The 13,751-nt window shown below is 42.5% G+C and overlaps 1 protein-coding gene across 4 annotated transcripts in view; it reads left to right on the forward strand.

The window, feature by feature from the left end:
* The window catches only part of ptprub (protein tyrosine phosphatase receptor type Ub), a 337,198-nt gene that overhangs the window by 93,495 nt on the left and 229,952 nt on the right, over positions 1–13,751 (forward strand). For all 4 annotated transcript variants that reach the window (XM_070551690.1, XM_070551691.1, XM_070551692.1 and 1 more), the window contains exon 2: positions 7,976–8,107. In XM_070551690.1, coding sequence (XP_070407791.1) covers positions 7,976–8,107 — 132 coding nt within the window. The remainder of the gene's footprint in view (positions 1–7,975; positions 8,108–13,751) is intronic.

The raw sequence follows: 13,751 nt of genomic DNA on the forward strand, positions 1-13,751 counted from the left end.
CGATAAACACAAAAGATCTTTTCAGCTCAGAGAATAATGTGGAGACGTTATTGATTAAAGAGAAATTCTCAGATAAACCGATTAGTTTTATTGTCTGCAACGTTTTTAGGAAAGTGAAATCAAGGCTGCTATCTGAAACGAACGCTGAAAAATGAACGCATTATCTCTGCTCGGGACAGATCGAACAGCGAAACGTGAGAACGTGTCCAAACCTCAGCCAGATAACCCTGCCTGCGTCTGACTTTGTACTGGTCATTGCACTAAATTATGCTGTAATTATTCAGGTAAAAAATGACCGCTGACACCACACACCCCCACCGGTCCTCCAGCGGGAGCAGCGGAGGAGAGTGTGTTTGCGGTGATGGATGGGCTGGAGCTCTGGCCGTGTGTTCTGAGGAGATGACATTCCCAGGAAGCTCCGGCCTCAGATCCCACCCGACTCTTCTTCTCCAGGATGATGAGACTTGTGCGGGGAGGAGTATGCAGGCTTCATTTACCGAAGCAGCGGGAAATAATATAGTGTGAGCGTTTGGATGTGTCAGGTCCCATATCTCTGGCTGTTCTATTAGAAATGGACCCTGGTGCAGGGGACAATTAACCTCTGGCCTCAGCAGCAGATCTGTGCAGCTTCAGCCCAGCACAGGGAAATAAATCAAACCCAAAGGGAGAGACCCACACTCCCTCCTCTTATGGTTAGCAGCTACCATCACCCAATGGAGCAAGCTTACACGATGTGCTCTGCTGTTATCCTATAATCACTGGAGATGGAAGTGATGCTATAGATTGCCTGTAAGCTAGGGACTCTTTTGAGTGTGACTGTGCTGCAGTTCAGTTCCCTGGACCAACTGTGTCCCTTCCGATCCAAATGGCTCTTATTGCTCTGTATCAGTTGGTTGAATTACACCAACGTGATGAAAAAATAAATACAAAGCAGTGGTAAGTGTCACTGTAGATGCACATGTGGTGCTGAGGTAGAACCTTAAATGTGTTTCCTTCAGATTATTTAGGAATAATTTGATTTTTATTAGCTAGAGAGGAACCAATCCCAGATCAGTGGTTCGGTACTAGTTCTTCTACTCTGACTCATTTAGGCTGTTTCTGATTCATATCAAAGAACAAAAATAAAACATAGTCATACTTAGTGATGCTGTGTTCCCTGACTGGGAAAAATGTCAATGTTTTTTATTGCTGCTTGATGATTGTGACGTGGACAGGGGCGTTTCTGGTACCTGGACACATTGGGGGCTGAGCCCAAACCCTCGTAGAGAAAACTGACACCTTGTTTAAAGCCAAGCGCTGCCATATGTTCTTTAAAGTGTTCATTATCAAACTTCATGGACATCGGGTGATACGGGTCTACTTGTATTTGAGTACCTGACAGTAAATATTTAATCAGTTTATGCTTGGTGCTATGATAGTGTGTAACGTCCAGAAATGGCCAGTTTTCTCCTACATATTGACCTACACAGTATCCCGTGATCTACAGACCCAATTCCACTATCTGAGTAGAGTTTCTATCCTATCTTCTAAAGCCCAGAAGACTCTGCAGTCCTTGTTGACATTTCAGGGGGAACAAGATGTCAGCCTATGTTCCCAAACGAAGCCTTGCAGGATTGCACACTCCTGAAAGAAGAACTTTTACAACTCATAAGTTAAATAATCATTAAATAAACATATGGTTGAATGAACAAATGTTAAATGAATAGTAATATTAATGTGTGAATACGCTGTGCCTAATTCATTGAAGTTGAAATGAATTTTAATATTACAATGAAACATTTTGATGTTATGATCGGTAATGTTTGGTTTAACAAGTGATTCATTATCTACACTCATACACACATGAGATATTAATTGATGTTAACCTCACTGCACATAGATATTTTCTCACCCACAAATCAGAGCATCTTTTGTATCTGGAAAAGGTGTGTGTTCTGAGGTTTGATTGGTAACACCTCTTAATCTCTTTTGTCCTGATTGGCCATGTAATCATAACATGGGAATATTAAAACAGAATCACTTGCGGAGTGATTCAGCTCGTTTTTGAGCAGAACTCTGGACTGGCCACCGGGGGTAAACTCTCTAACCACCGCATCTCTTGACAAGCTGTCAAACCTACACGCTACCGCTGACACAGCAAAACGGTTACTTCAGCTATTCAGAAACAGCTGTTCTAGACGCAAACGAGTTCATCTGTCTGTTGTGATCCGGGAGACGACTCTGGACCAACCTGGTCGTACTGCGGCCTTTTCTACGAACCTCAGTACCTTGGGGTCACCCGACCCCCAGATAGTTTGGATCCGAAGGAAAGTCTCCTCAGGGGTACGTAGAACACGACCAGATTGTGTCTGATGCCGTTTTGATAAGAACCACCTTCATAACTTAATGCAGACCAAATTCCTTTTCACACCCAGAACTCAGTTCTTCTAGAAACAAGGTTGTGATGAACACACACCATTCCATCACATCACATCCCATCCTCTTAGATTCATCCATCGCAGTAGCCTTGGTTAACTTGTCTTGTTTTTATTCATTTAGACAATAAATTCTTACTTTATATAAACCTGACTCTGTCTGAATTGATATGAAGTGTGTTTGATCCCTGAAAAAGCAAAGCATCCTAGAATCTTCTGATTAAACATCCAAAGACCAAGCAGGTTGATAATCTATATTTATATAGAATACCACAGCTTATTGGTCATAAGTAAAGGTTATATATTAAGCTTAAAAGCAACTATATTTAACCCTAGAAGTGTATCAAGACCATAAAGATGTAAAAAATACAAAAGGTATGTATTTTTTCTGTTTTTCAGTTTGTAATTAAAGCCAAACATTTAAATATTGAGAAAGACGTTCTTAAATCAAGATGAAAGCTAAAATATTTCCAGATTAAAGTCATCATTGTGGCCTGTTAAAAGGGTTTTGTAACTCATTATGGGTTAAATCTGGGTCAAAACTGGGTCAAATCCAAAATCCCCGGTTGAGTTGCTGCCTGGACTCCGACAGCAGCATTTACAGCTAAACACATTAATTTTCTTTGATCCTTCAGAATAAAAGTCTCAAACATACACAGGAATTACTTTCAAACTACTTAAAGTCTCTTTCTGGAGTATTTATTTTATTCGATGGCACCATCTTGCTGACAAGCATATCACACACATAATTTCTCCAGTTTTTTTAAGATGGCAACTTCACGTTTCTTGTTTATTTATGTCCTTCTGTAGCCGACAAACAGCTGAAACATGTTGTTTTACGAGTATTTTTCTCATGTCAGGCTGTGTTCTCATTTATTTATATTTTGAAGTCTTACTTGTCCGTGAAAAGTTCATCATCAACTCTGCATCAGCCGAAGTATTCCTTAAATTTGAAGCAGGTAAGCGGTTGTCTAACGCTATTGGTTAGTTCTGGTCGGCGCTCAGTTTCCTATCGCACGGAGCTCTGCGGGGCGGGGGGCGTGCTTACATTATATCACAGTACATGATCAGATAATCACTTTTACAGATTTCAGAAAAATCATACATCATTTCTGAAAGGGGAAAACTCCGGAAAGATACTTAAACTCTTAAGGAAAAAGTATATTTGCTTCTGGTTAATAGAGTTAGCGTTTATTTGTCAGACTGCACAGAGCCAGACCCAAATTAATATGCATGTTGGTTATATGCAAAGTATTTTGGGTTTATCAGTAATTAGCATTTTTCATTTCCCCTTCAATATAAAATAAGTTTAGTCTCATGATTGAAATGGTGTTTTAGCATCGTTTTCTATCTCAACATTAATAAAAACAAACAAATATACAAAATCTCCTTTTCTTTGTTCTGCTGCTTCTCTGCATCTTCATACTTAACAGTAGATAATTAGTGGTTTATTATCAGTGTTTCTTTGTGCCATCTGGCTCATCAGAGTGAAAAACCCAGACTAACTGGTGTCTGTTCATGTTATCGCTTTAGCACTTTGAGTCCCGATTCCAAACGTGTCCACCAGGTTGTTCGTGTGACGGCTCCAGAAAACTTCTCACAGACACAGACGAGGACGCGTATCTTTCACAAGAAGAAAAACTCAAATGAAGATGAAGAATTTCAGATTGACGATCCGTTCTTTATTCTTCACCGCACCACAGCTTGTGTAGGCAGAAGGACACTCATTCTGGTTTTGGTTAACAGGATTTGTTTCTTCCCACAGTCGCCCTGTGCTTGTTCAGGATGGGGGGTGTCTAAATGACGATTCAACATAATCTACCAGTTTCCTTAGACCGTTGTTTTAATGTCCTGCATCTGGTCATGTTGATGGTCTACCTAACCGTCTTCATCATCTAATCTGACACATTTGGAGACGCAAACACTTTAAGCGGAATTAAGGCCTAGTCCACACGTAGCCGGGTTTTTAAAAAAACGAATATCCGCCCCTCCAAAAACTTGCATCCACACCACCTCGTTTAAAAAAAAAACTCTGTCCACACGTATCCGGATAAATACGTTGTTAAGGACATGCCAGACTTGTAGGCGGCAGTACTTCCCCCGTTCTTAACCTCGTCCTTCGTCTGTGGTCTTCCACAAGGAGCAGTAATTCCGCTTGCAAAAACAAACAAGCAGAAAGCGCTTGGACAATTGATAAAGCGAGCGCAGCTCTGAGGGCATCCATGCTGCCGGCTAGTGTAAACACAGGTCGCACACGTGATGTCAGCATTTTTTCTGTCACGGAAAGTGACGTTGCGGACCTTAAAACTCCGGTTTTGTCTGTCCACACGCAGACACCCAAAATGGAGAAAACGCAGATCTTCACTTTGGCCGGAGTTTTTAAAAAGACCCGTTTTCGTGTGAAAAAACTCCGTTTTCGTGTGGATGACAGGCCAAAACGTAGGAAAATATCTACGTTTTGGCAGATCCCCGGCTACGTGTGGACAGGGCCTAAAACTAAAGTGACCTTTCTGACTCATTAAAATAAGACTCTGGTCGTCTATTCTTTTAATCAGACCGAATCTTTTTGAAAACTGGAAGCAAGTTCATTACAAAGACGGATCATTTGGACAGATTTGCCAAAGTTTAATGTAACACACAAGAAAGGCAGTTAGTGAGACCCACGTACGCACAGAGACAGAGGGAAAAAGTCCAATAAATCCCAAAACACACCTTATATTTCTTCCAAAAGTCCAGGATCAATCACCGGGAAACCAACAAGGAAAGTCTAGTAGCTGTAAGGTTTTTGTGTAAAGTGTACAAAGACTCTCTGGCGAACCACAGGAGGTTTATCCACACGATCGTGTAATGAGCTGATCGAACGCTGGTGCATCTGGAAGCTGGAGGGAAGAAAGAAAAACTTCACACAAAAATAAAATACAAGAAAAACCTCAAACGAGATGATTTATTAACATTTTATTTACAATAGTTAACACAACAGTGAATTTTTATCAGGCGGACATTTATTCCATCATTGTTAACAAACTAGAATTTTGAAACCTTTCATATTTAGTTTTTGTCTAACTTTAAGGATCTTTAAGCATATCTTAATCTTGCAGCTAAATCAAAAAAATAAAAAGAAAGGTTACAGTTTTATTTGACACAAGAACCCAGCAGTGTCGGTGAGGTGTGATGTTTGTCGGTCTCGCACACGAGCGGCGTGAGGATGAGTTGGGTTTTGTTTTCCTCTGCAGTCACACCGACGGCGTTTCTTTAATGGCAGATTAGAGAAAAGAACGAGCAGCTATAAAGCTGCAGACCACACGGGTCACCTTCAGGACCTGCTAGTGATTATTCCTGTCATTAGCGCGCCACCTCTCACGCGGTCCAGCTCTAATTATTACTGACACAGGCTTGGAGTCTTTTGACAGAGCCATTCAAACTGCCCACTGGTATACTGTAATTCTCACACTGCTGGACTAATGTGAAACGTGGCTGCAGCTGCAGAACCCAACGCGCATTAGTCCAGACCCAAGAGGGGCATCGCATTTCTCTTATTTATTATAATTTAAATACATCTGTTATTTTTCGGGTGCAATAAAAAGCAGGTTGTGAGTTATTCTGATGATCACTTTCCACAGCGTGCCTCCTGGCTTTGCGTCATCATTCTCATGGGTCATAATTCTCCTCCGATGAAGGAGAAGCAGTTTGTTTTCTTTGCCGTGAGTCTGAAGTATCGGAGGACAGTACTTGATTGGTTATGACACACTTTTGATTTGTTGCAATCCCAACAAGACGTGCCGATGTGAAGTTTTCTATCACTGATATCGATGTTTAGGATCTCTCCAGTTTTTCTGTTTGTTTCTTAGTTTCTGACCCATTTTTATTAGTTTAAGACATTTTTGACCCATCGTGAGTCTCTGTGTGAATACTCATAATAATGGTTATTGATGGTCTCAATCCGATATTTGCCTTTTTTTTTTTTTTTACATATTGCATCGGCCGAAACAGCTCTTGAGTACAGCCGGTTTAAAGTCAGGCACATCCCCGGGCAGCGTGGTCGTGCTGCAGAATCCTTTTAAACAATTATATTATCTTTCTGAAGAACATTTGCTCAAAGAGGTCCTTCACTGAGAAACCATTTTCTTCTCATTGATATTTTGAACAGAGTCAAATCAAAACCATGAAACATAAAAGCAGCATTAAAGTAATACAAGACACCCATTAAACAAGGACGGGCTGTTCAGACTGAAAACTGTTCGTTATTCTAAACGAGTTTCTATAATGTGACAGAATTCATTTAAAAATCCCAGTAAAATGCTTTGTGAGTCATTTTAGATCTTCAAGTGTTTTTTATCCATGAGGGCTTGACATGCTGGGGTCAGGGTGTTTTCCTCCTAGTAGGGTCACTTCTAAGCTGGGTTCAGAGTTCACATAAACACCTAACAGGTCACTTCCGACATCAGATGAAGATCAGAACTCATCATCCTTAATACTGGTATCAGAGCATTTTTACTAACTACCACTGAAATGCAAAAGGTGCACAATAATGTTTTTGCATGTTTCTCTCCGTCTGTGTGTGTGTGTGTGTGTGTCTTCTTGTACTTACTACATACTGAGGACCATCATGAGGTTTTAACCAACAGAGTGAGGTGAATTATGCTTTAGTTAGGGTTAGGGTTAGGAATACATCCGCATTGGTGAGGGTTGGGGTTAAGCAGTCACAAAAATGAATGGAAGTCAAAGGGTGGTGCTCACTATGATAGAAAGACAGACGTGTGTGTGTGTGTGTGTGTGTGTGTGTGTGTGTAGTAGTATTCATTTATATCACGATGATCTTGCAATAATTGGTGAGATTGAGGTAAAAACAGCTTAAACTGTAGTTTCTCACTGTAACACAAGACAAGGCAGCTTTACTTGTGTAGCACATTCCACACACACACACGCACGCACGCACGCACGCACACACACACACACACACACACACACACACACACACACACACACACACACACACACACAGAGGAATTCAGTGTGCCTTCCAGAAGCAAGAACATCAATATCAGCATGACAACATAAAACAACAGATTTTACAGTCAGAATTAAAATACACAAATAAAATTAGATGTAAGAATAAGATAAAAGGCCAAGTGAAAGGGTAAGTATAGTGCAGAAGGGGCCGCATAACATTCATTCAAAGGCTGATGAATACATGAACGGTTTCACTGATTATTTAAAAGTTACTAGAGCTGGGGCGCATGTGAGGTAATGAGGAAGCTGATTCCATCCTAGTAGCATCATAGTATTATCATTGTAGTATTTTAGCAGCCTAGTATAATAAAGCAGCGTTGCCCTGTCTGGTTCTGACCCGAGGTTCCACCAGCTGACTGTCTAGAGGATCTCAGATCCCTGCTGGGTGTATGCACCGGAAGGAGATCCGACATGTATTTTGGCCCCTTATCGAGAGCAGTTTGTAAACTAGTAGAAGCACTTTGAAGTGGACTGAGTAATTCATTTTAAACTCCAAAGGTCTTTTGTGCTTCTTGTCTATTATCTAATAATATTGTATAATTTCCTTTTAGCTGCTGGCTGCACGTTTGAAGAGGATTCGGACCCTAATCTGTGTGACTTCACCCAGGGGGAGGACGATGACTTTGACTGGACCTTGTTTCGGACCTATAGCACACCTTCATCCAGCTTTGACCTGCTGAAGGGTGAGCACAGTGTGTTTTAACACAATCACTTGAGTCCACGTTCTGTGATTAATCACTGATTAGAGGTGAGGGAGGTTTTTCCTTCACCTAAAGGTCTTGTTCAGCTTCGGATATGAAAAATCATTTTTAGTTGGTTTTAAAGCTTCATCAAGTCTGATGAATACATAAACATCATGAGGTGTGAACCAGCTTAACTCACATGTCCGGTGTCCAACAGGCACCAGGGTTTAATGAAGCTCTCGCCCTGTTTTTGTCTGCTTCCCGCTAACCCCGAGGCTAATTTTATGTTAACCAGCTTCAGAAGGCTAATGAAAACCACCATTTTTCTGCCATCATCCTCTCCACTGGTTGTTGCCAGAGGGAGATGACATGCATAGTTTATAAGGCGCTCCTCCATCTCTGCATTAACAAATACCTGCAGGGGTTCAACAAAGAGAGGACTGCTCCTTCAGCTTCTCTGCAAAAATGTCTGCGGCTGTAATGAGCTTTCCGCTAAAGCTCTGTTTACGAAAAACTCTCAGGATGATTAGGAAATCTCCGTGGTGTAACCAATCAATCAGTCCATGATACGATACTGAGAGTTCAATAAACCCGTGGCAAAAAGAAAAGCACTCGCAGGAGTGATGATGAGTATTAATATTACTAGCTTGGAGGAAAAGATGGACATGAATTGATGACTGAAGAGAGTTAATATGGCAGATATGAGGGTAGATACGCTAAGACAAACAGATGCAATCTAAACGGAGTTAAGAGCAGCCCTCGGGGGAGCGTTCTGTCTGTTTGGAAACCATCAACTCAAGCTTTTAAGATGGTCAGAAGCAACCTATCAGCCACCACTGGCTCACTGTGCTTTTTCAATAGCAGCGCAAAAAACTAAAACTCCCGTTTTGTCGGCAGGTGATTATCCAAAAACAATCCTGAGCTCGATAAATCCCACATTTAATTCAAAACCACACCTCGCTCACCCCGGCAGCATCAGCATTCAAGTGGGAATGCGCCCGCAGCCACTCGCCTATTCACGGCAGGCAATGAGATAATTAATACTTTCCCCTTTGGGTTTAATTAAAACTTGCTGTACATACAACGATCGAGGGCCTTCGGTGAAACGGACCGGTGCAGGTGGACCCGTTCAGGTACGGCTACCTGACAAGAGGCACTCCGAGCTCCGATCGATCAGCTCCCAGACAAATTTGGTTCAATTTATTATCTGCTTGTCCTTCTGCTTGTTGCGTTCAGCCGGTTATGCTCGTTGTGTGTCGTTATGTCACTCGTTATGTGCGAGCTGACATTTTCCACTGTTAATTACGGAGGATAACCTTGCTGCAGAGAGGAACTTTTTGTCTTTCCCTCTTCTTTGTGACCGGTTCCTCCTCCTCCCCGTGTGTTGACTGCTAACCACATATACACGAGGCAGCCAAGGTGGAGGATAACAAGAGTTTATGAGATAAGGCTATTTACACTGGACCGGTATTAACTTTGCGGGCCTGAGAAATTGGTGTCGAGGGAAGATTAGTAAACACAGCTGAGATAGCAGCAGCTCGTAGCTCCCAGGAGAAATTAGAGACTACCGCTCCCATGAAAGACAAAATAGTCTTAGGAGGGGAAAAAAAGGAGATAGACTGCAGTGAGATCTTAATAAGAATGGCACATTTTTTATCATAGCCTGCCTCATTTTGAATTGGGATGGAGATGTCAGGGTGATATTGATAATCTGAAGTTCTCCTGCTGTTTTGATAAACGAGGCAGGCATGCAGGATGATGACCTTGTAGAGAAGAATGTGATGCTGGCTAAGTGTGACCCGCTTTTAGCGCTAGCAACGAGCGAGCATGAGCCAACTGATACTAAAATAAACCACAAAGCAAAAAGGTCCACGCTGTTGGACAAAAAATATTATTACTTACAAGTCAAGGAGCAACAAAGCCAGGTCACCATCAGTCCATGATCTTGTTGCCTCCTGTAGCTCCCTCAAACTAGCGCAGGCTGCGCCGATGTTCTCTCTGGTTTTAGCCTTTTGCTTCGCCTCCAAAGACATTACTTTATTACTTTAAATTCCAGGCTCTGCCATGATGCCTCAGAAAAAGCCAACATCCTTTTTTTCTTTTTGTGCTTTTTATTGACGATTAGCAAACTGAAAATGCTCACCGCTAGCATTACAGCTAATGGCTGTAAAGCAGACAAAGAGCTCCCCCTAGCACACCTACCCGCTCCACAAAACTGTCAGGTGTGGTTTTTGTCCAGTAGAGGGCTGCAGAGTGGTGTCAAATAGGAAACTGGTCAAGCTTCTAACTCAACAATCACTGAGATCAATGTTAAAAATATTGGCCAAAGGCAAAATTCCTTTTAATGGCATGTGTAAAGACGTATTAAAACCTCAGATGAAAAAGGTTTTTGGATTTTCAAGGCTGGAAATTTAAGAAATTGGGATGTTTCCGACTAGCGCGGCAAAAACAAAAATATCTTTCGGTTCAAGCCCTGGGCAGATGGTGACGTTTCACAGGGAGCTCTGCTGAAACAGCTCTAGCTAACAGCCCCCGACTCCGGTGTTTCTGCGTTCCAGCAGAGAATGATGTGTCATCAGTCAGATGTAGCTTCTGAAGCCTCTGCTAGTCGGTCAGATTTGTTTTTCTCTGGGATACGGCAACAAGAACAGACATTGGATTACCAGAGAAGTTCAACTGAACTCCGACCCCGCTAGCTGGATATCACTACCGGAGGTGCAGACATGTTTTGGACCGTTTGACTCAGAAGACCCGCGACTCGATTTGGACATCAAGGTGGATTTTGTTCATCTTCAGAACCAAAATCGGTACAGTTTAACTTTTGTTAAATATTTAATTTCTGTGCTCTAAAGTTCTCAGCTGACTACTGGTCTTAGCTCCATCATACTGTCTCAGTATAATTCAGTAATCTAAGGATAAGGAAAATAATGTGCTGCCAGTTTTACCGTTGCATGTATGTATCGATATAACTGGATAATATTTAGCTGATAGACCAGAATAAATCTTCCTAATGCTGGAGTAACTCTCTAGCTCGGCTCGTTGTTGGCACTAATCCAAGATGGCATGGAGGTTCTACCGGAGAAAGTTTATCTCTCACCAAATAGAATATTTACTGAGAAATCACAGTGTAACCATAGAAACACTACTTGGTATATATGTTGTGTGTGTGTGTGTGTGTGTGTGTGTCTGCTCTGTCTTCTCCATCCCCAGTGATTTGTGGTGGATGGATGCTTATACTGAGCCAGGATTCTCTGGAGGTTTCTTCCTGTTAAAAGGGGGTTTTCCTCTCCACTGTGGCTGCATGCTTGCTTAGTATGAGGATTGCTGTAAAGACTCTGACACTAGTCAGTGACTCGATGCAATTTGCAGGGTTCCTTATATAGGAGACCTTTTTCTGATTGGCTTAATGAACTGACCTGTACTGGAATGTTTACTGTATGAAGTGCCTTGAGACGACTCTTGTCGTGATTTGGCGCTATATAAATAAACTTGAATTGAATTGAATTGAACAGGTCACAGGGGATCTAGTGTTGAAATACGGGGATCATCTTTTAGATTATATCTGTGTGTGTGTGTGTGTGTGTGTGTGTGTGTGTGTGTGTGTGTGTGTGTGTGTGTGTGTGTGTGTGTGTGTGTGTGTGTGTGTGTGTGTGTCATAGCTTTCCCAAATGACTTACTTTTTCCTTACCAGCTCTAACATGATTAGCAGTGTTGCTGCAGTCATGCTAATGGGACTCGTCTGGAGTCCAGAAATACCTGTGCTGTTTTAGATGGATTTATAGATGTTGGTTGTTATTTCAGATCAGACCTATGTTATTTAAAAATGCATGTAGGACACAGACATATGACCCAGACCTTTTCACAGACTACGTTTACATGCAGCCAATATCCGGGTTATAATCGGGTTAAGGTTTCTGAGTTGATCAGAATAACCCGTTTACAAGCATAAATAGAAAGAGTTACCCCTAACTTGCATAACCCGATTTAAATGCGGACGTTGGGGTAGCGTCAGGACGTATGGACTACGTCCAGACGCAATATGCATAATTTCCGGTTCTTCTTGTTCCGGTATCCGTGAAAACAACAACATGTTTCCCAGTTCGGAAGAGATAGCGACCGCGTTTGTTTGCGCTTTAGTTTCCTCGTCACTCCAAAAGTGTGGTGCTGTGCCGCGACTCACCATGTTGCTCCCAACTTGTTGTTAACTTCCGGTGTTCTGGCGCATACAAGACGTCTCGCTACTCAAAAGACCAAGATTCCTTGCGAACAGAGCATGCGCAGAACACACACTTTGATGGGGATATCCCGGTATGCGTTTACACGACCAAACATTCGGGTTAGAAAAGGGTTACCCCAGGTGTAGTAACCGGGTTTTTAAAAACCCGGTTATGAGCATATCCTGGTTTTTGGCGGTGTTTACATGGACCTGCGGAACCGGGTTATTGTGAATATTCGAGTTTTAAAAGGGTTACTGTAGGGCTGCAACAACGAATCGATAAATTCGATGAAAATCGATTACTAAAAGCGTTGGCAACGAATTGCGTCATCGATTCGTTGTGTCGCACAACTCTTCCAAAAGCGCCCCCCCTTCCCGCCTGCCGTTGCGCGCAGACAGATCAGCGCGAGGGAGAGCCGGCAGTTGTTTGGAAGAGGAACATGGCAGAAGCAGCGAGAGTCAAAAAAGTAAAAGCTTTTTAAGTTTGGGAGCATTTTCAGTTAAATCAGGCGAAGACATGCGTTACCTGCAACGTTTAGGTCAGACTTGGCATGGCACGGGATGATGCAGCGTCTTAAACGCAAGCATGTCGGGATCATGGAGAGAACTCTGTGTCCGGGTAAATTAAAAACTTTTCAAAAGTGATTCATCCAAGTCCCGGATTATTACACAGGCTAGACATGCCCTAAGCTCGTAAAAAAAGAGTCTAAAGTCGTGAGCGCGACGCTAGATGAGCGGGGGGACTCGCGCTGCTGCGAAGTGGTTCCAAGACCGGATTAACTGGGCAATTGCCCAGGGCCCACGAACTCTAAAGGGCCCAGGGCACGAGCAAATTACTGTATCTATAATTTCCCGCTATATGAGGACTATGGTGACCGTACGTTCCGTTTTCCCCGGACGTGTCTACTTTTCACTCTCTGTCCGGCGCGTCCGGACTGCGGGTTCTTGTATTGATGAAAATGTCCGGCTTTTCATCCAGGAGCAGGGATCGAATTATGGGGGAGCTGTATATCCTACACATCCAGGTGAACCGGAAAAAGTTTTCTATATTATATCATTTTTGGACTCTTTTGAGCAGAGAGCGGCACAGTGCATTTTTGCGCAGCGATCCAGGCAGCTGCTTCCAGCGCACGGTCCATTCTCAAAGTGGCGCAACCAAAAAACTATAATTAGCACACGATCGTTCATGTCTGCACATGTTCTCTATTTTCTTTCTTATTTGTGCCTGCAGCGCTCTGCTACTGCGGAGCTCATCACCTGTGCTGCGGTGATTTCACCTCACGCAGCATCGAAAACGCACTCTGCTCTTTGCGGTCAGGAGATCCCTTTGATCTGCTCAAAAATAACTGATGAGGTGAAAAAGTAAGAATCCAGGCAGCAGTTTTTCTGGAGAATCAAGAGGAGATGCAGGAAGATGAGAGACAGACA

This window comes from Nothobranchius furzeri, chromosome 5 (assembly GCF_043380555.1).
Source record: "Nothobranchius furzeri strain GRZ-AD chromosome 5, NfurGRZ-RIMD1, whole genome shotgun sequence".
NCBI lineage: Eukaryota > Metazoa > Chordata > Actinopteri > Cyprinodontiformes > Nothobranchiidae > Nothobranchius > Nothobranchius furzeri.